The following is a 27,520-nucleotide window of genomic DNA, read 5'->3' as shown; positions in this document are numbered from 1 at the left end:
GAAAAAGCTGACATTTCAGTAAGGTATGCTTTGTTTACATTCTTGAACATTGGTCTTTCCTTCATGAAATTACAACAATAAATAATCAGGAACAGTTTTTCACTCTTATCAGTAAGGCATGGACAAAAAGCCTGTCAGTAGTGGTCTTGATAGTTCTCATTCAAAAAATCAGAGTCTGCAGAGTCCGAGATCGAGACAAGACCGAGTAGAAATGCCCTCGATTCTGAGACAAGACCAAGAAAACTCAAAAAATGGTCCTGAGACCAAGACCGATCTCGAGTACTACAACACTGGTCCAGATTAAGGTTTGTTAACTTGTCGTCAGTTGTGAAATGCAGGAAACCAGTTTTCAGTCTCTGCTCTAATGCAGCATGTAATCTGTAATGTAACTAAAGTTATCAAACAGATGTAGTTGAGTAAAAAAGGAAAATATTTGCCTCCAAAATGTGAAAGAGTAAGGTCAGAGTGCATAAACAGACAGATCAGGAGCTGCAGTGTCCGGCTTAGCAGGATAGACTGACGAGAGAGAAGCTGCAGGCTGGAACATGAACTGATGTTTACTGCTCATTGTCATGGTGCTTCTTCCTCTTCTGGTGATCAGATGTTTCTGATGAGATCAGAGGACGAAGCAAAACCTAAATCAAAGTTTTAAACAACTACACCTGCATTCACACGAGGGGAAGACGTGTTGCATCATTTCTGGGGCCCAACACAACTTGAATAGTCAGAATGCAGCGTCGTTATTGGATCACTGTGGGAGTGTAGCGGGTGAAATGAGGGTAGAAGTGGAGTTAGTTGGTCAGTGTTTGAACACAGAGTGGTTGTCACTGTGTAGCTCCACTTACTGATGACTAAAGGCAGCTTTTCCTGCCTGAATCAGCCTGTGGAGGAGGCCGAGACGAGCCGCAGCTCTCCCGCTGTCTGACGCACTAAACGCGGCTGGAGAGCAGCTGTTGGTGTCGTAGAATAATCTGTGGTTGTATTTACAGTCCATGACTGATGAGGAGGCAGTAAGAGGACATCCAGGAGTCTGAAGGTTTATTTAATTAATACAAATATAACTTCATCACTGAGCAACAGTCAGCAGGAACACGTCGGCTCTCAGTGTTAGTACTTAAAGTGCCCGTTACGTTACTCGAGTATTTCTGCTCCTGATTACTTCTCAGAGGAAGAGATTCTAATTTTTACTTTGCAGATAAATGTTTTAAATAAACAACAGATGACCAGATTGACTCTGTTAGATTAAAAGATATCAGAGAAACGTGTGTTGACTCCACCACAGCGTCATGACGTCATCTAGTGGACTGATCCAAGTCCAGCAGCTGATGTTCTGACAGGAGACGTGAAGTCAGTGAGAGACGTCATAGCCTCTACAGACAAAACCCACCTGAACACACCTGAGACTTTCATATTTTATAATAACACAACAGGTTATTAGAACAATTTCTGCCTCTTGGTTAAATCAGCTTGTCAGTATTTGTTTTTAATCAGTTATTTAAAACTCCATGCTCCACAGAAAGTCTCCACAGTCATGTACAGAAGGAAAGTGACTGTTTTTATACCCTTTAAAATGTGATAATGTTTTTGTAGAAATTACATAAACAAAATTCACTTACTATGTGACAAAAGTCTTTTATTTTGAAATAAACCTCACACTGATGACATCACTTTCCTTCCTGCAGATCTGTGAAGACAGGTCCTGGATCAGTCCACTGTCTCTTTTCTGTCAGAAGACATTTTCACATTTGTCTCCAGATTTCACGTCACTGCTGTGAGCGACTTTATTAGTAGAGAACAGTAAAAAACAGAATACAAACTGATTTAATGACATGATTTAGTTTTGGTTTGATGTCCTGTAGCAGCCATTTAGTGAAATATGTATTAATAGAGTCGGTGAGTTCTAGAATAATGTGCTCTGATTTTAAATGTTAGAAGAGGAAGTCGACTTTCAGACATTTTGTCCTTCAAGAGTGTTTCTGATCCAAAGGCTGATTTCAGTTGATGTGCAGATGAATGATTTGTGTTTCCTCTCCAGATGAAAGTGTGTGTGAGATGAGCAGCATGAATCAGTGTGAGGACAGAGAGGAGGGAGGCCCTCCCTCTAAAACCACTGGACCTGGACCTGGGCCTGGACCTGGACCTGAACCTGGACCTGAACCTGAACCTGGACCTGGACCTGGACCTGGACCTGAACCTGGACCTGAACCTGAACCTGGACCTGGACCTGGACCTGAACCCAGCTGTGTGTCCTTCAAGAGTGACCAGTCAAATGATCGTTACATTGATTTCAAAGGACAACCACCTCCTGCTGTAAAGAGGTGAGCTGGTGAACCTGATGTTTATTTTCAGCTTCGTTCTTCTTCACTTAAATTTATATTCTCACTTTAGAAAGCTGCCCAATAGAACCAGTCTCCAAGTCTTCATTTCACTTTATTGAATTAGTTTGGTCCAATATTCTCTGAAAGTTTATTCCTGATGTTTTCCACTATTTTATGGACAGAAGCTTCTGTGTCTGAAGACTAGAAAGTGAATTAACATCTCTGGTGGTCTTCTTCTCTGTCCAACAGGAGACCAGCCTCTACTGGACCTGGACCTGGACCTGAACCTGGACCTGGACCCAGCTGTGTGTCCTTCAAGAGTGACTGGTCAAATGATCGTCCCATTGATTTTACAGGACAACAACCTCCTGCTGTAAAGAGGTGAGCTGTTAATAACATGAAAATATGACTGATTCATGTTTTATGTTACTTATTCAGAGAAATGTGTTTAGACTTCCGGTGATGCAGCTGAACTAGGGAGACGTGTGCTCCGGAGCTCTTAATGAAAACTCAGATTTGAGTGATAAATAACACCCGCTGTACCTCAAACTTCATCCAACTGGTGAAGTATGGACTTGAGATCTCGAAATAAGACACAAAGCTCAATTATCGGCCACTTTTCTTCTCGGGAAGCTGTAGCACGTGAAACGAGCGCGGAACACAACATGGCCGTGGAAGAGCAGTGTGGAGTGGAAGGAAGCTTCGCGATACTACAAGAAATAAAACGTGGAAATGAAGCACTCTCCCAGAAGCTCGACGCCAAAACTGCCGAAATAAATCACTCTATTTCGGGGCTGAAAACGGCGATAGACGGAATGAGTTCACATATTACGGAGGTGGAGGAGCGAATTAGCTCGGCTGAGGACAAGCTAGCTGACCTGGACACCCATGTCATCCGCCTGTTGACGGAGAAGGAGCTCCTCGTGGACAGAGTAGACCAACTAGAGAACCAAAGCCGGCGCAACAATGTACGCATTGTCAACCTACAGGAGGGCGGAGAGGGAACGGATCTGTTGCGATTTTTTACAGATTGGATCCCCTCCGTGCTGGGACAACAGCACTTTCCAGAGCCACTGATCATTGAAAGAGAGCATCGGTCCCCGACATACCGCCCGCCAGGGGAAAAGCGACCCTGACCAGTTCTCATCTGTCTACTGAAGTACCAGGACCAGGACAACATTCTCCGAATAGCCGCTAAGACATCCAGTGAAAAAGGGGGGCCTATCACTTTCAATGGAAATGCCGTGATGTTCTTCCCATATCTGAGTGCAAACCTGGTGAAGCGCAGAAAGGATTAAAACCACGTTAAGAAGGAGCTGCATGCATGGGGCGCTGTTTAGCTCAGTGGGTAGCTGTTTAGCTCTCTCCCTGTTTCCTGTCATATCTTCAGTTGTTCTATCAATAAGGCCAAAAAATATATATAAAAAAAACAAAAAAAAAACGAAGGAGCTGCATGCAAAGAATCTCCAATTCAGCCTCCTCCATCCAGCGATTCTGAGAGTCGTCCTACCTAACGGAGAGAAAAAGTTCTTCAAATCACCTGAAGCAGCGGCGTCCTTTCTCCAAGACCTCCCGGGAGGCGAATAGCCCTGCTCTTCACCTGTAGCTACAGGTGCAGCACTACAGCTCCTCTACTGCTGAGGGGAGAGCGATTCCTGCATATCCTTTTCACAAACTTTTCTCGAACTTTCTAATGACTCTTGTGTAAGTGCAACGATATCCCCGCTATCCCTTTTATTATTATTATTTTCTTATTTATTTTTATTTTTGTATTATTATTACCTAAAAAATGTTTTACAACAACCTATTTTTGGACATTATGGACATAAAGGGAGCTTATCCTATTGTCGTGAGGTTGCACTTGAACTTTCATTAACTTTCATTTACTTCTGGTTACAATGTTTATATTTGAGGTTGTCTTTATACCGAGTGATAAAAAGTTTATATATAAAAGAGCTCCGGGCCAAAAAGGGTCTTAGCTAGGTATGATAGTTCTAAGGAGCATTCAATGGAAGTCCTGGTTGGCGATTTTGGATAGTGCCGAGTGTTCAGGGGGTCGGTGCGTAAGGGAACGGCGAGGTTTTGACCTTATTTGTTTTTTTCTGTTTGGTTCCATTGAAAGAGAGGCATTTTCTTTAAGCTTATTGTTGAGAGGCTGCAGGACAAGCTACTGCCTATTCTTTAAACTTTTCACATGAATAAGGTGGTGAAATTTGTTAGTTTCAATGTCAATGGTTTAAATGGGCCCGTCAAGAGGAAAAGGGTGTTAACATATTTAAAAAAGATTGAAACGGATATAGCCTTTATACAGGAGACCCATCTTACCGCGCAAGACCACAACAAATTAAAAAGAGGATGGATAGGCCAAGTTTTCTCTTCTTCTTTCAACTCTAAGGCGAGAGGAGTCGCTATTTTGATAAATAAAAACATTCCTATCACTGTTCAGGAAACGTTTAGTGACCCATTAGGCCGATACATTTTAATAAACTGTCTAATCTATTCTGAACAGTGGACTTTACTAAACCTTTACACCCCTAACTATGACGACATTTCCTTTATTCAAGATATTTTTCTTAAAGTATCAGGAGGCCATGAACACATTCTCATGGGGGGAGATTTTAATTTTTGTTTAGACCCAATTCTGGACAAATCAGCTACTTCCACTTCAAGGCCTAAATCAGCCTCAACCACTCTATCATTCATGAAAGATCTTAATCTAACAGATGTTTGGAGGCAAATACATCCCCAAACGATAGACTATTCTTATTATTCAAACCGTCATAATTCATTTACTAGAATAGATCTTTTCTTACTGTCAACACATGTAACCTACAGAGTATTAGAGTCTGGGTATTTGCCGAGGATACTTTCTGATCATTCCCCACTCACCTTATCAGTAGTAATGTCTGAGAAAATGCCCAATATGTACAGGTGACGTTTGAACTCAACCCTTCTTAAAAAACCTGACTTTTGTAAATTTGTCAGGGATCAGATCAAATTATTCTGTGAAACAAATTGTCCTTCCTCCCCTAATAGTTTCATACTTTGGGACACATTAAAAGCTTTTTTAAGAGGTCAAATAATTTGATATACAAAAGGACTTAAAAAATCATACGTGGCAGAAATGGAAGAACTAGAGAAATAAATTCTTGGGCTGGAAAAAGACTTTCAACAACATAAGGATAGGAAGATATACAGCTTATTGGTAAATAAAAAACTCAAGTATAATACATTATGCACTTATAGGGCTGAGAAGAATATTTTGAGAACAAGACAAAGGTACTATGAACTGGGGGAGAGAGCTCATAAAGTTCTATCCTGGCAATTAAAGAAAGAGGAGAGTTCAAAAACAATTAACCAAATTGAAGATGAACATGGCTGTATTACACAGAACCCAAAAGAAATAAATGAAACTTTTAAAAAGTTTTATGTTGATTTGTACGAATCAAAATCACCAGAGGATCTGTCCATGATAGATACATTCTTAAATAATATTGAACTACCTAAACTAAATCAGGATGACCAAAGGGATCTCGATTTACCGGTTACCTCAAAAGAAATCGAAAGCGTTCTTTCTACACTGCAATCTAATAAATCACCAGGGGAGGATGGGTTCCCCCCCGAATTCTACAAAGAGTTTAAGGATTTGCTTATTCCTCTTCTTATGGATGTGATTAATCTAGCATCTAAGACACAAAGCCTCCCTGGTTCATTTTCAATGGTTATAATTACAGTGATCCATAAAAAAAAAAGGACCCTTAAAAGCGGCCAATTTCACTCTTGAATGCGGATTATAAATTGATTTCTAAAGCTTTAGCAAACAGGCTGGGTAAATTCTTATCAAAATTGATAAACCTAGACCAAGTGGGTTTTATCCAGAAGAGATCCTCTGCAAGTAACATGTGTAGGTTACTTAATGTCATTCATAGGGCAACCTCCAATCCTGAACCTAGTATAGCTGTTACCCTGGAGGCTGAAAAGGCCTTTGATAGGCTTGAGTGGCCCTATTTACTCAAGGTCCTATCTAAATTCGGATTTGGCTCTTATTTTATTAATTGGGTCAGAACGCTTTATAAGAAACCACAAGCCAAAATAATTACTAATGGACAAATGTCCACTGCTTTCCCCCTGAGTAGATCAAGCAGACAAGGGTGTCCCTTGTCCCCTGGGCTGTTTGTTATGGCCGTCAAGCCTCTGGCTGAGACGATCAGACAGGACTCAGAGATAAAGACTGTAAAAGTGGGCCAGACCATACAAAAAATCAATCTTATGGCAGATGATATAATTCTTTACTTAACAAATCCATTTGATTCCCTTGCTAAGTTAAAAACTGTTTTGCATACATTTGGAACTGTTTCTGGATTTAAAGTAAATTACAACAAAAGTGAAATTCTCCCACTCTCAAACTTTGACTATATGGAACATCAGCAAGGAGGCTCATTCAAGTGGTCTCCAAGTGGGATAAAATACCTTGGAATTACGCTGGATAATAACCTTAAAAATGTGTACAAACTTAATTACTTACTACTAGTTAGTCGAATAAAAGAGGATTTACAGAAGTGGATAAATTTACCTATTACTCTGATTGGCCGAATAAGTTGCATTAAAATGAATATTCTGCCAAGGCTGCAGTACCTCTTCCAGTCCTTACCGATTCCAGTGCCACTCAGTTTTTTTAAAAACCTTAATAAATATATCAGACAATTTATATGGAATGGTAAGACTCCAAGAGTCTCAATAGAAAAACTTACATGGGATTATAAACTGGGAGGTCTTCGACTGCCTAATTTTGAAAAGTATTATTTGGCTGCCCAAATGCGACTTATTTCTTTTCTTTTTGAGGGTGATAATGTCCCACCCTGGGTTTCAATTGGAATGTATGCTCTTAAAGAAAATACCCCTGCAGACTTTATCTATAAGTGGACTCCTACAATTATCTCCAGAAGAACTGATAACCCTGTCTTGATTCATATCATCAAAACGTGGCATGTAGTCCGGAAAAATATTGGACTAAAAAACATATTTTCACCCAAAACACAGTTGAAACAGAATGAACTCATACCTATGTCAGTGGATAATAAGATCCTGGAAATATGGTACAAGAAAGGGATCTGTCATTTGGAGGACTGCTATGAGGATGGATCCTTGATGTCTTTTGAAGACCTAAGGAGGAAGTATGATCTGTCCAGCAGGAATTTTTTTTGTTACCTACAGTTAAGAATATTTCTTAAATCTGTTTTGGGATCTGAAATGACTTTACCCATGCTTAACGATCTGGAAAGACTGCTTCATGAGGGTAACGCACCTGGTCTTCTGGATGCAGTGTCTTCCACTGTGAGAGATGCTATTGACGGTGTAGCTGGGGAAAAAATAATGTTTTTAATTAATATAATCCACTGTTCAGGTACAAAATGCATCACTGAGTGTCTGACACCTAGAAATTTGATAGGCACTACTGTATGTTAAAAATTCTGAAATGTCCATGGGTTAAAGTGACTGGTATTTACACAGTTTGGTGGGAATTCAATATTGATTGTTTTTTTTCTAACAATATGACAGCACAAGCTTCACACGTCAGTTTAAACTCTGGGCTGTGCAGGATATCAGCTATAATTATAGAGCTTATGGTACCTTGTGCTATAGAGGAAACGTCAGCACTGAGAAGTGATGCATCTGTCGAGGAGGCCATGGCACCACTGGATCGACTCTCTTCCATGTCAGCTTCTTCCTCATGAATGGAGGATGAAGTTGATGGTGTAGCTGGGAAAATAATTGAAAAAAAATCTGAAATTACCTGTGAAGTACGTTTGACCATTTCACTGTTAGCATATTGGAGGAGGTCACTATTAACAGCTCAGCTCAGTGAGAGAAATTCACTTTACCTTCATCAATGGAGGGTTCCTTAGGAAGAGCCTGAGGGCTGAGAAATTTATGCAAAACACCTTGAGGGAGGAAGAAAAGATATGTTAACATTTCCATATTTTGATATTTAGAAGGGATGCAGCTACTTTCTTAACTACAAATTCTTAAAAACATCCCAAGCTAATGTTATACATTGACCTACTTGTAACTTAACATAACATTTAAGCATTCTGCTGTTTGAGAATTAGACAGACGCACCTGGTGCTTTAAAGACAGTAAACAGCTGGTGTGCATGAATACTACTAGACATGAATATTCCGATCTGCTTTGATGCACGGAATTTATAGTGTGGTTTTCCTAACAGATTATCACGGTGGAATTGTTAGTATAGCAGAGAAGCTATGCCACTTTCATCAAAACCTATTACAAAGCTATAGCAATGACGTCATGTCATTAAATACGATAAACAGCGATTCTGGAACAGATCTGCGTCTTCCTTATCCCGTTAATAAACATATTACAGTATGTAACCATATTCTGTCCGTTCGAAAAAAAGTTGCACTAACTGTTACAAGCAGCATTGGCCGTCAGGCAGGTAGCAAACATGAACATTTTTTGCTAGCCTACCTGCTGCGAAATTACACTAATTGTACAAGACAAGTAGAGCTATTTTATCCAGTGTAATGTATCACTTACCACTATCTTGTTTTTTCTTATCCTCCTCTTGTCTTCTCTTCTTTCTTTTCTGGCTTCCTGATGCATAATTACGCTTCATGTGATGACTGCCGAGGTTTTGTATTTTGCCGGCAGCAGAGGTCACGAACCTGGCTGGCTGGCTGCCTCAGGCCAGCTCGGGGCCCCAAGCAATTGCTTGGATTGCTTGCCTTCTCGCGACGGGCCCGATCAAGGGAGAAATGGGAGTCCGACTTGGGTGTGACAATGGGTACAGAGCTATGGTCTGCATTGTGTCAAAAGAGTCGAATTGCCACTATTAACTCCAGATACAGGCTAACCTATTACAACTTTCTCCATCAAACCTATCTTACGCCCACTGATGGGCAGTGACGCGTTAGAAGTAACGCGTTACTGTAATCCGATTACTTTTTTCAAGTAACAAGTAAAGTAAGGGATTACAATAGCATAAACAGTAATTAGATTACTGTTACTTTCCCGCAAGCAGGCTGCGTTACTGCGTTACTGCGTTACTTAACCGTGATTTTTTTGAGACTGTCTCGTGAGTGACAATGACGTATGCAGGGCTGATTGCAGCGGCTGTCCCTCGCCGGATGCCTCTCGGTCCCCGCCTCCAGCAGCTGGAAGCGCCTCGCCCACGATCTCGCTTGAGGGTCGGAGGGTGACGCTCCGCGGAAAGACCGTCTGAGCTGCGGAGGCGAGTAGCCGACGTCTGACGCACCGCTCTTTCGCAGACTGTAACGTAAACTCCCAGCGCAGCCGGTCTCATCCTGGCCGCTGCACCGTGTGCCCGCGAATAGCACTCTGCTCCGGAGAGAGGGGGGTTCAGTGTCAACGTGTTACCCCCTTGCGTCTAGCCGGAGGGCGGAGGGACTGCAGTTATGTCTCTTTATGTCAGACAAAAATGTACCATGCAGTCCCAGAAACAATGGCACTTTTTCAGCTTAACTATGGTTGCACTATTTTATAACTATAGCCTTTGTTTACATTTCACCTAGAGCTTCCGAGAGGAAAGATTTATAATTTAAGATTACTTTTTTGAATTTGAAAATTATCAACAGGTGCTCTAATGAATTATTTGTTTATTACTGCGTATTACTGAATCCATATTGAAGCATTTAAATCAGTATTGAATCGAATCGATATTGAATCGAATTGCGACCTAAAGAATCAAAATCGAATCAAGAGGTTCTTAACAATACCCAGCCCTACTAGAGGAGGTGGGTAGTGATGCAAAGCCCTTTGGGAGCTGGTGCTACTGTAATATTGGCTCACACTGGGTTTGTTTATCTCATGTCTGGCTGTTGTCCATTTATTTCCCGCTGCCACGAAAGGTCTATTGCTTTATAGCGTATTCAGGTTGTGCATCATGTTTTTGAAAAGTAACTTAGTAAAGTAACTAGTAAAGTAACTAATTACTTTTTAAAATAAGTAATCAGTAAAGTAACTGGATTACTTTCTTGGAGAAGTAATCAGTAATCAGTAACTAATTACTATTTCCAAGTAACTTGACCAACACTGCTTACGCCACAGAAATTGCATAAATATAATCCTGAGATACCCAGTTTGTGTTTTAGATGTAGTATAGAAGAGGGCACATTCCTGCACTGCACCTGGTTATGCACAAAACTTAATACATTTTGGCAGGATGTTTCTGATATCATGACAAAACTTCTCGGAGTGCATCTCCGGTTAGATCCTCAAACCTGCTTATTAGGAGATACTACAAATATTGATACACGATTAAGAAAGGCTCAAAAGAAATTTCTCTCACTGGCCTTGTGTGTTGCAAGGAAGTGCATAGCCATCACGTGGAAGTCTGACTTCCAGCTTTCTATAGGAAGGTGGGTTTCAGAAATGAATAGCTGTGTTCCACTTGAAAAAATTACATATATACTCAGGAAAGACTATAATACTTTTACAGAGATGTGGCAGCCTTATTTGGCATATATGGATACATTGTCCACTTCTATGATGGACAGGTTGTAGATTCTTTGCTGTCAGTGCTTATTCTTTGTCCATGTCGCCTCTCGACCGCTCTTATATGTTTATATGTGTATGTATGTATGTATGTATGTATGTACGTATGTATATATATTTTTATTATTATTATTGCTATTACTATTATTTTTGCCCTCTCTTTCTCTTAGTTTGTGGGTGGGTGGGTTGGGGGAGGGGCCTGGAGCTGTGTGTTCGTGTTTTCATGTATATTTTGTTGAATTGAAAACTGAAAATAAAATATTCTAAAAAAAGATAAAAGTGTTTAAACTTGTTTTTTTCAGCATCGTTCTTCTTTAGTACATTTATATTCTCACATGTGAAAGCTGTCCAGTAGAACCAGTCTTCATCTCTTCAGTCCAGTTTAACATTTGTCTGATGATTTAACCTCTTCATCATGTTTGACTTCATATAGTGTTTGTTTGTGAAACGTGCAGTAAAACAGTTTGTAGTTGTTATTCTCACTTTGATTCAGTTGATCTGAGCTCAGTCTCAGTCTTTGACAGTATGTGTTAGCAGCCGACTACTCCTGTCTTTTCTTAAAGTGCCCTCAACTGTTAAATCAGCTGCTGTAGTTGATCTGAAGTTCACAGATTTTCCGTTAAAATACATGTTTGCAGCGAGCTTCCATGTTTTTTCGATCAGATCCACTGGAATGTTTTTAGTTCGGAAGACATGATTACTGACCTCCGGCTTGCAAGGAAATGCACCATGAAGCCAGTGTTTTCCCCTCACTGTTCTCTGGTGTGTTAGTTTTGCTCCAGCCTCCAGACTGTCCAGTTCCATCTCCACCACAGAGCTGGCCTTCCTGTCCAGCTTATTCAATTTGTTTGTACCATGCGATAGAGCTGCACAATATATCGTTTGAGCATCTTCATCGCGATGTACGTGTGTGCAATAGTCACATCGCAGAGCCTGCGATGTAGGAGGCAAATGAACTCATCTCATTTCAAGGGTACCTGACACACACTGCGCATGCAGAGTCTGCAGAGTCTGCATGCGCAGCGATCCACCAATCACATTACTTCTTAGTCAAGCAGACCATGCCCCTGCACATGGAGTGAGTAGCTGGTAAAAACATTGGAAAATGAGCAACGAACAAGAGAAAATGTTTTGGTGCCAAAAAGAAAAGCAGCTTCAGTTATCTGGAATTATTTCAGCTACAAGAAGGATGATATTGAGCAAACACGTCCTCTGTGTCGGCAGTGTCTTACATCTGTTGCCACAACGAGAGGTAACACAACTAATTTGTTTGACCATTTATGTCGGTACAACACAACAGAGTCCTGCACAGGTCTTATTTTGCAAACCCGCACCCGACATAAAACTGCATCTGACCCATTTTCCGACAGTAGCACAAATCACATTCCGCACCGACCCACTATAAATTGTTACCGACGCCCGACCCGCACCAGAAGGAAAATTAGACAGACGTAATTTTTAAAAATGAAGGTAAGCAAGCTAGGGAAGTTCTGGGAGGGCACAAGCACGCATGAATGAGCTCATATGAAATCTAAATGCTTATCATTTTGAAATGCAGCATAACATAAAGTGCTATTCAGGTCATCTGATGAAAATTCCTGTATTTTTCATATCGCAATATATATCGCAGGGTTAAAAAAAATCGCAATGTCAGTTTTTTCCAATATCGTGCAGCTCTACCATGCGACCTCCCCAGTTCACCACAACACAGATGACACTGAACCACAGACTGGTAGAACATCCGTAGCCGCCTAGTGCAAACATTGAAGGACCTGAGCCTCCTCAGAAAGAAGAGCCTGCTCTGTCCTTTCCTTTCGAAGGCTTCAGTGTTGTCTGACCAGTTCAGCTTGTTATCTAGTTGCACCCCAATGAAACATGGAGGTGTCAAGCATCTCCACCTCCTCCTCTTTTATGGGGCTTCTTCCACATGACCTTCAGCTTGTGTTTGTCTCTGAGTGGACAGACACAATGTGACTGATTCTTCATGATTCCTCCACAGAGTCGACCAGGAGAGCTCAGAGGTTCCCAGAGGTCCGTCTGTCCAGCAGCATCAGACACACCTGGACTCCATATTTATGGTCTGTACATGAACAACAACTGCTTTTACATCCAGTCTGTTCACAATAATCTCCATGCTGCACTTTGCAGACCAGTGGTGAATCTGCCCAACATGGATCTGATGTTAAATGTTGTCATTCACGTAATATTCTGTTTCAGCTGCTGGAGGAGAACATTGTCACTTTTGTGAAGAACGAGCTGAAGAAGGTCCAGAAGGTTCTGAGCTCAGATTTCCCAGAATGCTTAGAGAGTCAAAGTGATGATGAGGAGGTGTTGGACGGTGAGGATGAAGAGCAGAGGAGGAGCAGCAGAGAGGCATTTCTGAAGATCACACTTCGCTTCCTGAGGAGAATGAAGCAGGAGGAGCTGGCTGACTGTCTGCAGAGCAGTAAGAGGATTTCTCTAAAGATTTAACATGATGGATCAATGAGACAATTTGTAATGTCTCAACAGATGGAGGAAAAACATGGAAAACGTGTTTATATGTGCAAGGAAATTGTCATATTTTCTTTATGAATGACTTACTGAGTTTATTTGTTGTGTTTATTTAGGAAGTTATTCTGGAGTTTGTCAGTGTAAACTTAAATCTAACCTTCAGAAGAAGTTCCAGTGTGTGTTTGAGGGGATCGCTAAAGCGGGAAACCCAACCCTTCTGAATCAGATCTACACAGAGCTCTACATCACAGAGGGAGGGACTGCAGAGGTCAATGATGAACATGAGGTCAGACAGATTGAAACAGCATCCAGGAAACCACACAGACCAGAAACAACAATCAGACAAGAAGACATCTTTAAAGCCTCACCTGGAAGAGATGAACCAATCAGAACAGTGATGACAAAGGGAGTGGCTGGCATCGGGAAAACAGTCTTAACACAGAAGTTCACTCTGGACTGGGCTGAAGACAAAGCCAACCAGGACATACAGTTCACATTTCCATTCACTTTCAGAGAGCTGAATTTGCTGAAAGAGAAAAAGTTCAGCTTGGTGGAACTTGTTCATCACTTCTTCACTGAAACCAAAGAAATCTGCAGCTTTGAAGAGTTCCAGGTTGTGTTCATCTTTGACGGTCTGGATGAGTGTCGACTTCCTCTGGACTTCCACAACACTGAGATCCTGACTGATGTTAGAGAGTCTACCTCAGTGGATGTGCTGCTGACAAACCTCATCAGGGGGAAACTGCTTCCCTCTGCTTGCCTCTGGATAACCACACGACCTGCAGCAGCCAATCAGATTCCTCCTGGGTGTGTTTACATGGTGACAGAGGTCAGAGGATTCATTGACCCACAGAAGAAGGAGTACTTCAGGAAGAGATTCAGAGATGAGGAGCAGGCCAGCAGAATCATCTCCCACATCAGGACATCAAGAAGCCTCCACATCATGTGCCACATCCCAGTCTTCTGCTGGATCACTGCTACAGTTCTGGAGGATGTGTTGAAGACCAGAGAGGGAGGAGAGCTGCCCAAGACCCTGACAGAGATGTACATCCACTTCCTGGTGGTTCAGTCCAAAGTGAAGAACGTCAAGTTTGATGGAGGAGCTGAGACAGATCAACACTGGACTCCAGAGAGCAGGAAGATGATTGAGTCTCTGGGAAAACTGGCTTTTGATCAGCTGCAGAAAGGAAACCTGATCTTCTATGAATCAGACCTGACAGAGTGTGGCATCGATATCAGAGCAGCCTCAGTGTACTCAGGAGTGTTCACACAGATCTTTAAAGAGGAGAGAGGACTGTACCAGGACAAGGTGTTCTGCTTCGTCCATCTGAGTGTTCAGGAGTTTCTGGCTGCTCTTCATGTCCATCTGACGTTCATCAACTCTGGAGTCAATCTGCTGGCAGAGGAACAAACAACAGACCGTCAATCTGCAGAGACACGTTTCTACCAGAGTGCTGTGGACAAGGCCTTACAGAGTACAAATGGACATCTGGACTTGTTCCTCCGCTTCCTCCTGGGTCTTTCACTGCAGACCAATCAGTCTCTCCTGCAAGGTCTGCTGACACAGACAGGAAGTATCTCACAGACAAATCAGGAAACAGTCGGGTACATCAAGAAGAAGTTCGAAGAGACTCTGTCTCCTGAGAGAAGCATCAATCTGTTCCACTGTCTGAATGAACTGAACGATCGTTCTCTAGTGGAGGAGATCCAACAGTACCTGAGATCAGGACGTCTCTCCACAGATAAAGTGTCTCCTGCTCAGTGGTCAGCTCTGGTCTTCATCTTACTGTCATCAGAAGAAGATCTGGACGTGTTTGACCTGAAGAAATACTCTGCTTCAGAGGAGGCTCTTCTGAGGCTGCTGCCAGTGGTCAAAGCCTCCAACAAAGTTCTGTAAGTTTGGAGAAGTTTCTTCAGCATGCAGTAAATGTGCTGTTATTGACCGAAACAGAAATCATTTTCTTGTTCTGCTCATTATTTTTTATCCAGACTGAGTGGCTGCAATCTCTCAGAGAGAAGCTGTGAAGCTCTGTCTTATGAAGTGAAATGTTCCATCTGTCCGTCTATCAATCGATCTCCTCTACATTTCAGTGCGATGGACAGCGTCACACTTAGACACACATCCTGTTGAGTTAATCATTTCACTGATTCACAGCTAAAACACCCAATTCCTTGTAAGACTTACAGAGATCATGTGCCAAAAGTATTTAGACACTAAGAAGTATTAAACCTAGGGCTGCCCCCAAATAGTCGACCAAGCACTGGTCGACCAAAATCTTATTAGCCGACCAAAATTTCATTGGTCGATTGGTCGCAGGGAAAAAAAACAAAAACATTTGGAGCTGTGTCTTGTCAAAATTAAGTCAAAATCTATGTGACTGGTGGCTGGCCTGTGTATAAAAGGCTGGAGGGGTATTAATTTGAAGATACAGAAGTCGTGACACTAACTCACTGTCAGTGTTTTTTTTTAACATGGCAGGTCAGGTCGACATCGCGGTTAGACAGTCAACAATTAATAGCCAACCATGTCGGGAAAGACGTCTAAACTATGGGATCATTTTGAAAAGAAGAAGGATGACCCCAAGAAGGTGACATGCAAACTTTGCAAGAAAAACTTTGCCTATCACTCCTCCACGACGAAAATGATGTAACACCTTAAACATGTAAGTAGCCTAGCTACCTACCCATGGTGGCCCGAACGTTTGAAAGCAGAGATAAATACATTTTATTATTGTTATATGTGCTAGTATTAGACTATTTTCTGACACATTCAGAATTAGAATTCGAAACAATTTGCCGGTGTCATTAACAGGCGGCAGACTTATAGCGTGCGGCTGTGTCATAATTAGGGCCCGAGCAGGTCATCGACCTGTGAGGTCCCTATTGTAATTGGAAGGACTAGTGTACCGCTTTAACTGCAGTTTTGGAGGCCTGAACATACCCAAAAACTCACCAAATTTGGAATATACGTCACATCTAGTGAAAAATTTGATAATTTAATGCCGTTGGGCGAGGTCGTGACCTGCGGGCTCTGTAGCGCCCCCTAATGTTCCTCCCTGCCTTCCACATGCACGTAGATGAACGAAATTCGGTACGCTGATTCATCGTGAGCAGACGCACAAAAAAGTCTGTGGGGACCATACTGTCACTCCAACAGGAAGTCAGCTATTTAGATGTGTGGCGGCGTTTTTGTCCAATTCATGCCTACTTTGAAAATTATCTTGTCCTAGAGCTTAAACACCACAGTCTTAAAATTAACTCAGTAATTTTCTTCATGTCTTGAAGAACAAAAGTTATTAAAATCTTTCAGCTGCGACATACTTTAGTGGGCGGGGCAGTGGAAACCATTTTTTTCCCTCGCGGTCAAGCATCGAGGCTTTATAACTTCAACATACAATTTCCTATCCACACCAAACTGATCGTAAGTGTAGAGGGTGTCTCCCCGAACACATCTCAGCATCAATACTTAGTCTGCCATTTTGATTTTGGCCGTCATGTTGAAATATTGACAATCTTCGTACTTAAATTATCTCCTCCTACAGACGTAACGCCACCGACTTCAAAGTCACTCAGTAGCATCCTCTGACCTTGAAGATGAAAAGTTATTAAAATCTTTATCCTACGTCATACCTGCTGGCCACAGTGGAGCGGGAAATTCGAATCCTTCGCCGTAAAGCATCGTGTCCTCATAACTTCTTCATACAATTTCCTATCTCGGCCAAATCTCTCAGGAATGCAGAGGGAGTCGCCCTGATGAGATCTGTGTGGTCATGGGGCGTGGCGGTGACGTATGGGCTCTGTAGCGCCCCCTATTGTGATGCCCCGCCTCCTACTTGTACATAGAAGGACGCAAATCGGTACGCACCTTCATCATGACCAGACGCACAAAAAACCCATTTGGATGCTTACTCTCACTACAACAGGAAGTCAGTTATTTAGATGTGTGGCGGAATTTTTGACAAATTCATGCCGACTTAGAAAATTATCTTGTCCTAGAGCTTAAACACCACAGTCTTCACATTAACTCAGGAATTTTCTTCATGCCTTGAAGAACAAAAGTTATTAAAATCTTTCAGCTGCGACATGCTTTAGTGGGCGGGGCGGTGGAAACCATTTTTTCCCCTCGCGGTCAAACATCAAGGCTTTATAACTTTAACATACAATTACCTATCCACACCAAACTTCTATTTAGTGTAGAGGCTGTCTCCCCAAATAAATCTCAGCATCAATACTAAGTCGGCCATTTTGATTTTGGACGCCATTTTGAAAGATTGCCAATCTTCGTACTTAAATTATCTCCTCCTACAGATGTAACGCCACCGACTTCAAAGTCACTCAGTAGCATCCTCTGACCTTGAAGATGAAAAGTTATTAAAATCTTTATCCTACGTCATTCCTGCTGGCAGTTGCGGAGCCCGCCATAACAATCCTTCGCCATGAAGCATCAAGTCCTGATATCTCCTTCATACTATTTCCTGGCTTGGCCAAATCTAGAGGGAATCTAGAGGGAGTTGCCCTGAATAGATCTGTGCATCAATACTGTGTCATATCCATAGCGCCACCCACTGGAAACCCACTGGAAACATGAAGTAAGTTTTATCGCAGTCAATTTTGGCGCCCTACATGCATGTACATGAATGAAATTTGGCATGCATGTGTGTTATGACAAGACGCACAAATGACTCATTTACACCCACACTCTCAGTCCAACAGGAAGTGGTCTATTTAGCTTAGAAGCACATGAATGTATAATGTACGTGATACAAGTCGCCACTAGATGGCACTGTTGTCTTTCAAGGCACATGTATCTAGATAACCTCTGAATGATTCCATTCAATTCCAGTAAGTCAGCCGCATATTCATCAGATTTTATTGAAACTTCAAAAGGTGGCAGCATGCACTTCTTGGAATAAAAACTGGTAAACAAAGCAGAACTTAGATCAAAAGCTTGACACTGATAGACAGCCATAAATACATTTTTTAAAGAGGGCAAGTGAAGCATTATTCTGCACATATTTATGTGCAGTGATGACAAACATAGTCAGATGTACATGGCATTTGCATCCTATCTAGATAACCTCTGAATGATTCCATTCAATTCCAGTAAGTCAGCCGCATATTCATCAGATTTTATTGAAACTTCAAAAGGTGGCAGCATGCACTTCTTGGAATAAAAACTGGTAAACAAAGCAGAATTTAGATCAAAAGCTTGACACTGATAGACAGCCATAAATACATTTTTGAAAGAGGGCAAGTGAAGCATTATTCTGCACATATTTATGTGCAGTGATGACAAACATAGTCAGATGTACATGGCATTTGCAGGTAGTTTTGTCTGAATTGCACGTTACAACAGGGCATATTTGAATGGTAATGGGTTGAGCCACATAATGGATAAGTGAGTGGTAGTGAGCCACAGCACACAATTTTCAAATAAGCCAATTTGCTAAGAATGCCATTTGCGTGTTGTGTCTGCCCTGTCAATGTGGCACACAACAAGATGTGTGTAGTTGTGATTCTGCCCAACTCTTCCGCGATGAACGAAGTGAATTCCACTTCGATATGAAACAACTGAGTGAGTTCTTTGGTTAAACACCGCTACTGCAGGACGCTCGTCAAACCTGGTCACTTGACAGCTGTCCCTTTCCAAAAGGAAGAATCACATCTGGCTGCACTCCACTACCTATCTAAATCTGTGGCATTCCACTTCCATCCTCCCCTATGATGCGCTGCCTTCCTGCCTTCACGGTGACAACAGAAGGCAGTGTCTTATCTGCGCCGGTGGTCGAGTGGTTGGAGTGCATGCCACATACGCAGTGGACCCAGGTTTGAATTTAGGGCGGAGGAAGTTTACTGCAAGCCACAACCCCCCCTTCTCTGTCCCACTTCCAATCTAGAGAAGGCCGTAACACTTCACACAACGTAACGGTGCAGAATCGATTGTCAAAACGTACCCGATTATTAAATGTTTTAGAAATCATTCACCTGCAGCCCATTAGGATTTCTGTGGATTGCACGAAGTTGTTCTGACTTCACCTGAAAGCGCTTGATACTGGCAGGGGCAACCCACCGCGTTACAAACACACGTTGGGAGAAGAGGCTGATATTCACCCGCGGCGTGCACCGTCCCAAACGCAGGCGGTTGCCGCCTCCGTGAACAACGACCGAGCAACGGGGCTTAAGCCGCGGCGCGTTTGGACGGCGGCACGCCCCGACGCGCGCGCGGACTGCGAGGGCCCGTTCATCACTGCTTGCAGTTTTAATTTTATGTTATTTTGTCCCTGAGGCTAGTATTTGGGGGAAAAAAATTAATACATATATATATAAATGCGTCGATTAGTCGACTAATCGCTCTAAATGACTACCACTGGTCGACCAATAAAATTCTTGGTCAGGGGCAGCCCTAATTAAACCACATTCCAACATAGCTAATGTGACATACACAAAACTCACAGCCTCAGGAGACAGTGAATAACCTGACCACTCTGTCTCTCTGTGAAAACTGCATTTATAATGTATCTGACACATGTTTTTGTTAGCACAAACATTAGACACAGTTGTTATCTAAGTATCTCTTTGAAATGGCTGGTGTATTAAAGACAATATAAGGGGGTGTGGTTTGGAATGTTAATTTATGCACAGATCTGCTCTTTTCAAGTTTATTAGGCCTGTTCTGAACTGGGTCGCAATATCACCATTTTTGAAAAGTGGGACCCTCTGGGGTGGTCCTGTAGCTCAGTTGGTAGTGCATGCGCCCTCTGTACAGAAGCTTTGTCCTGACTGCACCTCTCCACGGTTCGAGTTCGACCTCTGGTCCTTTTGCTGCGTGTCATCTCTCATCCCCATTTCCTGTCATATCTTTCAGCTGCCCTTTATACATAAGCCTCCTAACATAAAGCCATGAAAAGGGAAATAAATACCAACTAACTACTAACTAAACTAAATACTTTTTTGAATCGGTGCTCAGAGGAGAAGTTTGGGAAACCCTGATACTGCATCACCACAATTCAACATTTTAACATGCCATCTGTCTTCTTTCTTTCTCTCCAGAATAAGTAGCTGTGAACTGTCAAAAAGAAGCTGTGAAGCTCTGTCCTCAGTTCTCAGCTCCCAGTCCTCTAGTCTGAGAGAACTGGACCTGAGTAACAACAACCTGCAGGATTCAGGGGTGAAGCATCTGTCTGTTGGACTGGAGAGTCCACAATGTAGACTTGAAACTCTCAGGTCAGATAGTTTGTAGTTTATCCCAAATTATTTTTTAAATTTCTTATCCAATTGAATCAAATTCTCTCTCTCATAACTCTTTTGTTTTGAAACCATGCTACTTATTATTGTTTAATGTCTGTTTACTCTAGATTTAGTTTTGTTGATTTTTCATGTCTCTGACATATTAGAGTACAACAGAAAGCAAGTTCACATGTGCTACAATGATATTATAAATACTGCATCACCTAATGTCTTTTTTACTGTTCACGCTCCAGACTTGGTGTCTGTAACCTCTCAGAGAGAAGCTGTGAAGCTCTGTCCTCAGTTCTCAGCTCCCAGTCCTCTAGTGTGAGAGAGCTGGACCTGAGTAACAACAACCTGCAGGATTCAGGAGTGAAGCATCTGTCTGTTGGACTGGAGAGTCCACAATGTAGACTTGAAACTCTCAGGTCAGATAATTCGTAGTTGATCCCAAATTATTTTTTAAATTTCTTATCCAATTGAATCAAATTCTCTCTCTCATAACTCTTTTGTTTTGAAACCATGCTACTTATTATTGTTTAATGTCTGTTTAATCCAGATTTAGTTTTGTTGATTTTTCATGTCTCTGACATATTAGAGTACAACAGAAAGCAAGGTCACATGTGCAACAATGATATTATAAATACTGCATCACCTAATGTATTTTTTACTGTTCACGCTCCAGACTTGGTGTCTGTAACCTCTCAGAGAGAAGCTGTGAAGCTCTGTCCTCAGTTCTCAGTTCCCAGTCCTCTAGTCTGAGAGAGCTGGACCTGAGTAACAACAACCTGCAGGATTCAGGAGTGAAGCTACTTTCTGTTGAACTGAAGAGTCCACACTGTGTCCTTGAAACTCTCAGGTCAGGATTCATTATTTTATTTAATTATTCCATGTAACATTACAATTGGAGCAGGCCTTGATTGTACCTCTAATATAATAAAAATTTATTTAAGATACCTATCATTTCCCCCATGGGCAAGCACTTGACACAGAAGTGAGAAAAAACTGCCTTTTAACTGGCAGAAACCTCAAGCAGAACCGGATTTGGTGGCTGGCCGCCAATTGTCTCAACTGGTTGGGTTGAGACAGAGAGACCACTCACATTGCCTTTTCAAGGCAGGAATCTTGCAGCGTTATTCCACCTCACTGGAGGTATAAAAGTTACAAAGGTGGAATGGGGGGAACGGTTTCATTCTGCCTCTAATCCTCCAACAGAGGTTGTAACAGAGCCACAACAGAGGTGAGATGACATCTGTGTGGACAGGAGTGTGATGTTCTGATAGTGTTCACAGTCTGACAACTTAACAGATCCTACACTCATCAAAGTAACAATACAAAACCAATGACATCCCTAATCTATATATATTTTTAATATGTGGGTCAGTCAGTCTATTCTGTTTAATTCTGACTTGCATATATCAACAACCATTGGATGGGTTGTCATGTGGATTTTGACGTTCATACTCCCCTCAGGATGAACTGTAATTACTTCAGTGATCCTATGATTTTTTCATCTGATACCATCATCAGGTCATCATTTTAATCTGTACAATATGTTGATTCATGTCATTTGCAAAACTAATGGTATTTCCATCGACTTCAGTGATACTCTGTATTCATTGGTGATTATCACAATTTTGAAAACTAAGATAATGAATATAATAAACGTTAAATCCCTTAAACACATATGTGCACTGAATCATCAGGACTCTCAGCTGATCTGCGATGTGTGTTGTTTTGTGTGTCTGCAGGCTGTCAGGCTGTCTGATCACAGAGGAAGGCTGTACTTCTCTGGCCTCAGCCCTGGACTCCAACCCCTCCCATCTGAGAGAGCTGGACCTGAGCTACAATCATCCAGGAGACTCAGGAGTGAAGCAGCTTTCTGCTCGACTGAAGGATCCAGGCTGGAGACTGGACACTTTCAGGTATGTAGAGTCCTGCTGCAGCAACAGACAGTCAGTAGCCCCATTCACAGTGCTGCGCCTCCGCCTCCGCCCTCGCTAGAATTTTCCGGAGGCGGTGAGGGGTGAAATTTGGCTCCGGCGCTGATCGTCGCACATCAGTCCTTCACTCAACTGACTAAAGAGAAATGTCCCACAAAGCAACATTACAGGACCAAACAAAAGTAATGTAGTAACTGTAACTGTCTTTGGCCGCTTATATGAAAAAAAAAAAATACTGCAGTTATACGTAGACAAGCGTTTGTCCTCCTGTCTGTCGTCTTGTCCGTCCTTCCGACTCTAAATCACATTTCTGCCTGAAAAACAGCGTCTGTCACCAACAAAAAACTTTCACTCACCAAGTGTATGTGTTGAAAAATAAATCTCCACGACGATCAGCCCTCGCGACCGACACTTCAGTGAACTTTCCCCCAGAAAACAGCCTCTGTCCCCGCGACTGACAGAATAAGACAGCATCGAGTTAACTGATAGTAATTATCTAATTATTGTTTCAAGGATGTTTGGTGGCTCAGGGTCTCAATTACCTCACATTATAAAAGTATCCTTATGATTATAAACTAATCGCTGGTTTGAATTGGCAGAAGGACACCTGGGAAACGCCTTGAAAACTTACAGATGTCATCTTCATGACATGTACCGTCACGCCTCTTTAGGAGCCGCAGCATCGGCTTTCAGCGAGCTGCTTTACTCTCTGTTAACAACCAACAGCGGAGTATTGGCGAACTGCCGCTGCGGCGTTCATGCGTCTTCTCTGTGTTATAGGGGCTAGCGTGAGACTCTGTATCTCGATTGTAGATGGTTCAGTGTCAGGAGATCTGCTTCATTTACTCCACCTCCAGTTGGTCAGTTCAGTTCAGGAGAAAAGGCAGCATAGCTTGAAGCCAAGAGTTACGATTGAAGAGAGGAAGATAATAAAAATAAAAAGGGTTATCAAATATTAACTTTAAATTTACCTTCCACCATGTCACTGCTGTGTTATGATATTAACAATAGACCCTCTGTGTCAGATGTCTGATCAGAAAATACTGAAACTCAAATTCAAAAGATTTCTGTGACACATAAATTAATTTAATCACTGTATGCCATAGAACTATTTCCCTTAACTGGAGAATCAGTGTTTTTGCCAAAGTGCATGACTTTAAACTTAAAATGGTTCTGACATGGATCTTTATCAACACCAGAGTAATTACATTCTAGATCAAAACTAACAGTGTATTTGTGCCCCAGTGTGAAACAATTTACAGACTGTAACAACTGTCTGTGGCATCAGTTTAAAGTGAACAGAAGATATAAAACAGTCCAATAACATCGTTAGATGACACAAGGTGGAACATGCCCGTCACATTACCGTAACAGCAGAGCTGCAGCTCTCTGCAGTAGTTGGTGGACCTCTGGTTAAATGCTGTTGTAATTTACATCAGCCTGGCTCTTAGCTGCTGACTCAGTTTCACTCTCAGCTGTCCTGGACTTGTGTCAAGGTTCTGCTGGTGGAAATATAATGTTTCCTGATTATTTTTTGTTAAAATAAAAGTTTTAAAATAACTACATTATGCAGGACTTTTATTGTGAAGGATTTATAGGTAGTGTTAAATGCAGGAAGATGGCGTGACAACGTTGCATGAATGGACTTTTAATTTATCTACTGTGGCAGCAAACAACACATGGTTTCAGTCACTAACTGAGTCTATCCACACACTTTATGGCTGACGACAGTAATAACAGCAACACTTTACTGTGACTGCAGCAACGTGCTCGTAGCTCTGTCACATACCAGAGAGACTCACTCCCTACCAACACAACACAGAGTAGTGTTTGTTATCACAAGTTACTGCAACTAACAACTATTTTCATAACCCATTAATCACATAAAATCACAAAAGCAGATGTTTTTTTTTTTTTTTTTACATGTCCAGCATTTTATTAAAAGAATAAAACATTGCTCTTACATTTTCCTCTTTAGTCTTGTTCAGCTCACTTTCAAACAACTACGAATTGTAAAAGCAACATAAATGTATTAGAGGTGATGAAATGTCTCCATTATAAGATGCATCTCGATGCAGAGACAGACGGGGCCGTAGGACAACGAGGTCATGACCTTGTATTATTTCCTTCAGTTTCGTTTCATTAAAACAGAAAGTAAACACGGTCGTGACGTGACCGCTGGTCTATTTTCAGAACGGCAATTGAATGAATCAGAGCAAAGATGCAACATAGTGGTAAGAGGCTGCATCAATCCAAGTTATCATTTCTTGCAGCAAGAAAGGCAGAGGATGAACAGGCAAAGTGGAGGAAAGGTGAGAATTGTAATAAGCTAAGAGAATGAGAAAAATAGTGAACTAGCCTAAAGATGCAACAGGTAGCCAATAGAGATCCTAACCTGTAAAAAAAATTAAAGGACATGCAATGAATCAGAATATTTTAAGGCCATGTTCAGTTACAGTATGAATTATCCATCAATAATATTATTTGGATGTTTGGATGGATAAGTAATAACATGACTAAACATGGCATTAAAATATTAGTCAAATTATAGTAATCATGACTCAGTAGTATACTTTTCATTTAAATAATTAAACAGGATGAGACAGGAGAGAGAGATGAAGAGGTTGAAGGGACAGAGACAGGAGGAGAGGAGAGAGAAAGAGCAAGAGAAGGAACCAGTGAGATGCAAGTGGAGTCAGGTCCATTATCAGCCCATGACCAAGCTACATGGGGGTGGTGGAATCCTGGCTACGGCCCTGGAGACAGGGCATAATCAAGAGTCTGCAGCTCATGTTGATTGTTGATTGTTCGGCCTCAGCTGGACGATAAAGTTTCATCACGACGTTGCTCTCATGTTTGAACTGTGGGAGGACTTCTGACTGATGTTACTGATGTAGTAGAATGAGATCATCAGAGAGTGATTAAAAAATAGTATTTTTTTAAAGGACATCTCAAGACACATCAGATTTTATGAACTTGCTGTGAAGCATGAAAGGGACGAGACTTCTGCCTGACAGCAATCATTGATCATGTTGGTAATTTCCACCTGAAGCTAACGTCTGCATCCATAAATAATACTGTTACAGCAGCTAATCAGCCGAGATCTGAGGAGTTGCTGTCAACTCTGCTGTCCAACTCTGAGAGAGGTGTGTGCAGCAGAGTCAGTAAATGTTGTATCTTAAAGCTGCCATGTGAAAATTATATGATTGTAGACAAACGTGGAAGACACTGCCGATGGATACAGGTTTTGTTTGATGATTGAAAAGATGCAGCTTTTATTTTGTAGACTGCTGTAGTATGATTATTGGAAGGACTTTCAGAATAAAAAGGGAATTTAAATGATGAACAGTAGCTGTGTGCAGTGATATAGATCATTGAGGATGGAAGGTCGCCCACAGGAAACAGCAACAACATCCAATAAAATAAAGATGAAGTGATAAATCCAACAGGAGGTTTGTGTGTGTTCTCAGATGTTGTCGTCCTCTTTCACACACACCAACATCCTGTGGCTCACTCTCAGTGTGTAAGGAGAGTGGCAGAGGTGAAGAGGTTCAGGGAGAACAGGGAGAAGCAGCCTGATGGACAGATTGTGTTTCTGTGTATGAGAGTCATGTCATGTCCATGTTTGCATGCTGAAAGAGGATGTGCTGCTCTGACCCCCCTCCTCCTTTCAGGGTGGAGCCTGCTGGAGTCCGATGGTTGACACCAGGTCTGAGGAAGTGTGAGTGTCTTTTTACTTTCATTCATGAAAACACTGTGACATCACTCATTCACATCTGTGATGTCATCATCACACTGATGACGCATTAATAACTGCAGCTGTGTTGTGTCTTTTTCTCTCCATCAGATTCCTGTGAGCTCACAGTCGACACAAACACAGTCGGCAGAAAGATCAAACTGTCTGACAACAACAGGAAGATGACACGTGTGGAGGAGGATCAGTCATATCCTGATCATCCAGAGAGGTTTGAGTCCTGGTCGTGGCCTCAGCTGCTGTGTAGAACTGGTCTAACTGGTCGCTGTTACTGGGAGGTCGAATGGAGAGGAGATGTTTCTATATCAGTGAGTTACAGAAAAATCAGAAGGAAAGGAGACAGTGAAGACTGTGTGTTTGGACGGAATGATCAGTCCTGGAGTCTGAGATGCTTTGATGATGGTCGTTACTATGTCTGTCACAATAACAGAGAAACACTCATCTCCTCCTCCTCCTCCTCCTCCTCCTCCTCCTCCTCCTCTGGTAGAGTAGCAGTGTATGTGGACTGTCCTGCTGGCACTCTGTCCTTCTACAGAGTCTCCTCTGACTCACTGATCCACCTCCACACCTTCAACACCACATTCACTGAACCTCTTTATCCTGGATTTGGGTTTTTCTGGTCCAGTCCTGGTTCCTCAGTGTGTCTGTGTGGTGTTTAGTGTGCAGAGTCTCCTCCTGTCACAGAAACATTGTCAGTGCTGAACAGTTGAGTCTGTACAGGATCACAGTCACATCAATCTTTCAGCTTCTTGTCATAAATTCATCAGTGAACTTTGTACAAAATTATTCAAACTGATTGAAAAGATTCTTCATTTGCATTTTAAACTTCGTCCATTAAATTGTGTAAATTGCATTGACTTGTACTTTCTGTCACGTGTTGTTTTGAATTCCGGCTCTTTGTGGCTGTTGAAGTCCGGCTGTATTTTCAGGACGTTTGTTGGATTTGAATCTTGTCCGTGAAACTAAACAGCTGTGAGAAAAGTCTTTCTCTGTCTGACCCGGTGGCTCCACTTGTTACAGAGCAGTTTTAAAGTCCAACAGCAGGCAACGGACTGAAGAGCCGGAGACCAAATAGTCCACACAGAACCAATAAGCTGCCGACTCGACGGCTCAGTGAGCTGAAGAAGTTCTGTGAAGTTCTGAGGTCGTGGGTTCAAGCCTGGAGTCAGAACCAGTAAGAAAGGAAGGACGAGTATCTGATGACGTCGCTTCCACTGTTAAAGTTCTGAGTCCAAATCCTCGAGGTTTTC

The 27,520-nt window shown here is 42.0% G+C and overlaps 1 protein-coding gene across 1 annotated transcript; it reads left to right on the top strand.

The window, feature by feature from the left end:
• Positions 1–211: 211 nt before the first annotated feature.
• Positions 212–27,326, top strand: LOC115576504 (NLR family CARD domain-containing protein 3-like). The gene is made up of 10 exons (XM_030409045.1): positions 212–279; positions 2,622–2,699; positions 12,853–12,931; positions 13,071–13,299; positions 13,463–15,239; positions 20,828–21,001; positions 21,259–21,432; positions 26,191–26,237; positions 26,364–26,908; positions 27,291–27,326. The coding sequence occupies exons 1-10, from the start codon at positions 212–214 to the stop codon at positions 27,324–27,326; spliced, it is 3,207 nt and encodes a 1,068-aa protein (XP_030264905.1).
• Positions 27,327–27,520: the final 194 nt, after the last annotated feature.

The sequence above is a fragment of the Sparus aurata genome, chromosome 24 (genome assembly GCF_900880675.1).
Source record: "Sparus aurata chromosome 24, fSpaAur1.1, whole genome shotgun sequence".
In the NCBI taxonomy this organism is placed as follows: Eukaryota; Metazoa; Chordata; class Actinopteri; order Spariformes; family Sparidae; genus Sparus; species Sparus aurata.
This window is presented reverse-complemented; position numbering and strand designations above follow the sequence as displayed.

What these genes read in the sequence shown, in the direction of transcription:
- LOC115576504 (XM_030409045.1), top strand. Translation starts at nt 212, where the DNA reads ATGCCCTCGATTCTGAGACAAGACCAAGAAAACTCAAAAAATGGTCCT. An exon ending in AAAGCCTCCAACAAAGTTCT is followed by an intron (nt 15,240 to 20,827) that starts GTAAGTTTGGAG and finishes TTCACGCTCCAG; the next exon opens with ACTTGGTGTCTGTAACCTCT. An exon ending in GGTCCAGTCCTGGTTCCTCA is followed by an intron (nt 26,909 to 27,290) that starts GTGTGTCTGTGT and finishes CACTTGTTACAG; the next exon opens with AGCAGTTTTAAAGTCCAACA.